This window comes from Arachis ipaensis, chromosome B08 (genome assembly GCF_000816755.2).
Source record: "Arachis ipaensis cultivar K30076 chromosome B08, Araip1.1, whole genome shotgun sequence".
NCBI classification, from domain to species: domain Eukaryota; kingdom Viridiplantae; phylum Streptophyta; class Magnoliopsida; order Fabales; family Fabaceae; genus Arachis; species Arachis ipaensis.
In genome coordinates, this window is record NC_029792.2 from 3,887,709 (window position 1) to 3,891,497 (window position 3,789).

The 3,789-nt window shown below is 35.4% G+C and overlaps 1 protein-coding gene across 3 annotated transcripts; it reads right to left on the minus strand.

Moving 5' to 3' along the window:
• LOC107614170 (protein CNGC15c) lies at nt 132-3,543 on the minus strand. 3 transcript variants are annotated; one of them, XM_016316400.2, is made up of 8 exons: nt 3,241-3,543; nt 2,928-3,005; nt 2,299-2,839; nt 2,009-2,221; nt 1,604-1,896; nt 1,272-1,383; nt 933-1,169; nt 132-855 (listed from the first exon to the last, which is right to left on the minus strand). In XM_016316400.2, exons 2-8 carry the CDS (start codon nt 2,954-2,956, stop codon nt 181-183), a joined length of 2,100 nt encoding a protein of 699 aa, XP_016171886.1. In that variant the 5' UTR covers nt 2,957-3,005; nt 3,241-3,543; the 3' UTR covers nt 132-180. The 3 variants fall into 3 exon arrangements, with proteins under 3 accessions (XP_016171886.1, XP_020964296.1, XP_020964295.1); XM_021108637.1 differs by having other exon boundaries at nt 181-855; nt 2,928-2,968; XM_021108636.1 differs by having other exon boundaries at nt 181-855; nt 3,091-3,543.

Below are 3,789 nucleotides of genomic sequence, written 5' to 3' on the forward strand. Positions count from 1 at the left end.
CCTAACTCTAATTTATATTATATATAATATATAATTACACATGACCAAGAGACAGAAATATGAAACAATACAAATTTATTAATGAAATACAACTTTTTTTTTGTGTTTTGTTTTTGTCTCAATATTTTCTATTTTAAGATACTTATCAAAGACAATCGAATTTGGCGGTTTGCATGGGAGTCATTCATCAACCGAAAAGTCAGGCTCAGCTGGCTTCTGCACAGAGCTAACTACACCAGAATCTGACCTACTAACACTTTTCCTACCACTCATCATCACAGCCCTTGATGTTGGAGTCTCAGGCTCAGAAACTGTTACATAATCATTATTATTATTAATATGATTATTATTATTATTCTCCTTTGCTCTTAATCCAGCAAGATCCTTTCTCTTCTTATGCCTTCTCCAAGCAGCTTGAATGAAACATGCAGCCCAAGTTCTCCATTGGTGTGAATAGAATCTGAACTTGTGCCTAAGTTGCTTACTATGCAGCCTTCTAAACTGAGATGCAACAAATTTAAGATCTTCAGCAATGAGTGCAAAAGCCTCAACTTCTGAGAAGGCCTTAACAGTTCTTGTTGAAGAAGGGAGAATAACACTGGGCCTTGGATCCAAGGCCCAAGTTAGAAGCTCCTCCCCACAGAAATCACCAGGCCCAATACGGCATGAGTTGAAGAATCCAGCTCTGCCACCATTGGTTGTGTAAGAGTCAAGGTGCCCTCTTATTATGAACAGCATTTCATTCACTGGATCCCCTTCTCTTACAAGGTAGGTTCCTTCAGTGCATAATGCTGGTTTTAGTCTTTCACATATTGCATCTAGCATGCTCTCATCCATTTGGTCAAACAATGGTACCTGTTACAATAATTTCATTATCATAATATATATAAACTTATCTATCAAAATGTAACATAATTATTGTAACCACTTACTCCTCGAACAAGGTCAAGACAAAGGTGGCGCTTGATGTCTCTACGAAGATCTAATGGAAGACCTTTGAGAAGAGCTTCTTCATCAACTCCCCTAGTAGCCATCCATTTGTATTGATCATATTTTCGCACAGATTGTCTAAGTTCTTGTGGTAGTTGCCTGTGATGCATCCATTGTTCTGTGTCTGTTCTTTTCACCCTCCACTCTTCTAATCGCACAGTAGTTGATTGCAGGTATGTCTACACAAATTTTGAGTGCTACATATTAGTACTCCCTATATATTCAACTATAATGAATAATGTCCTTTACTTGCATTCATTACTTATAGTAATAATAATTACCTGCATATTACCAATGAGTAATGCAAAAAGAACCAATCCAAGTGTTGCAACAACAATGGCAACCATAATTTCTCCAACAAAAGTGCTAGTAAGAAGGCCTTGTCCTAATGAACTGTTGCATAGAATAGATATATCAATTTCTCACGGTGTCGACAGTTATTTTGAAACGAGAAAACTCACGTGCAGTTGTCTTTACGTAAAGTTGATATTTGAAAACTGTTAAATGATTAGATAAGTTTGACTAAATCATCGTCTAATGGTTTTTAACTCTCAACTTCACGAAAAAACAATTGCATGTAAGTCTTCAAAAGAAAAAATTGGTTAGATATTACCTGAGATTCCTAAGGCCCCACCAAAGACAAAAGAAGTACTTGTTGAAGAATGATGAGGATGTAACTTGAGAAGTGACAGCATCAGCATATATACCAAACTGATAGAAGTTAGAATCTGGTGAGCATAGGTTTGTGATGTTACTTGCTAGAAACCATAAGTCTCTTTTGGAATTTCCAACCCTGCGGCAGTCAAAGAATGCATATTCACAAAATGGCTTCTCAACATTGCATACATTTCTCCAACATGCTTCTTGCCTTTCTATTGACAGAAGGTACCAGCAAGCTCCTAAAATCTTCATGCAATACAACAAAAACAAACAAAAGGGTATGAGTTAGTTGAAACTATTTTCACCTAGCACATACCATAATGCTATTTAAACATCTAAAAATAAGACAAGAACTTACATGGCTTGCCAACATGTAAAGCATGAGGTTGTAAGCAGCACCAGCCCATGCTGTTTCTGTGACAACCCCAGTAGCACTTACAATTTGTGAAGAGAGTGGGAAAATCAAATATAGCCTTGGAACATATTGGAAGATGATGAAAAACCGAAGCACATTCTTTGTGTTTGCCATGGTTGAACCCCTAAGAGTTGGGATAATAATCCAAATTAGCACCTACAATAAATAAAAGATTTGAGTATTGACAGGTATTGAGTTAGGAGAAGGGATAATGATTGATTAAGGTAAGGTACCTGAGGAATAGGCAGGGCAGCAAGAAAGTCTAACCAAAATCCCTTGAAAAGGTACTTAACTGCAATCTTGGAAGTGTCTATGACAAGTTCACCTCTTCCAAAAACTCTTGAAGAAGGAGCTACATAAGCAGTGCGAAACTTGGCGAAAATCTGAATCACATAGAAGGCATCACCAACTGTTCTTATCAAAGTAAGGGCAACTTCAAGTGTTACTCCAATGTCAATGCACACTTCATCTTGAACCACTGGCAAGTAGAAGAACAAAGGGTCCACAAACAAAGACACCAAGCTTGCCACCAAGAAGATCTTGTTCCACCTGTGGATCGCTTGGCCGCGAGGATCTAAGATTATTTTTCTTCTTTTAACTCTCTCATAATCCTCTGAGAACACTCTTGATAAAACTCTACCTTTCAAGAACTTATTCCCTGCCTTTTTGTTGGAACTAGCCTCTGCTATTTGTGTTCCATCAATGTGGTATTTGACCTTCATACCATTGTTACTTTCACTCTTTTTATTTGGTAGCTCCAGATCATCTTCAAATCTATATATAATGTATGAAAACTTTCAATTAGAGGCTTTGTAATATATTAATAAGGAAAGAAACTTGGAATTATTGTACAGGAACAAACCTTACAGATCTTGAATTACCAAAACCCATCTTCTCTTGAGTCTTTAGAACAATGAAGATACAGAATTTGGAGAAGATTCTACAATTTATTAGTAGCTTATATTATAAACAAATAACATAAATTCATCATGTAAAGGAAGAGAACTTCTATATCTTTAGAAAACCTTTATTATGGAAACAACACCAACACCATTTGAAGTTCCAAAAGCAACATGAAAACAAGAGTATTTGCAGTAAGATTAAAGTATTAAGTAACCAAAAGCATGTAAATAAGATGAGAATAAAAAATAATAGAATGAATGAATGCACTTTACTTAAGGGAGATAAGTGAGATCCTCAAGAATTTGCATTTGCTTCTGGTGTAAGCAAAAAACTAACTAATTAACCATGTCACATTCAAATTCAACAAACTTATTAGCCTCTCATATATGAAGTAGTAGTGCCTGAAAGCTTGGTAGCTCTTCCTCCACCTTCTTTCTGAATTGAAAAACAGAAAGACGGTTCATTTTGCAGAATAGAGAATGAAAATAATGAGAGTTTCTCTATCTGATTCTGACTTTGATTGTTTTACATAAAAATTGTGCCACATGTGGCACCAAAGCATCCCCGTACGTTAATTAATTAATTGATGTAGGCATGTATCTAGCCATGTTATTATATTACGATGTTCATGCCAGAAAAAAATAATTCCACGCTTTTGTCAAACCATAATTATTTGCGTATATTGATGATTACCCTTCACTGTCTAGAGTATTATTATTATTGATATACTAATGTATATAACAATGCTATAACAAATAATATTGTTTATAACTTTTTTTTTTATATCGAGCTAATTGAATGTTCATTATTACTAGATTTGC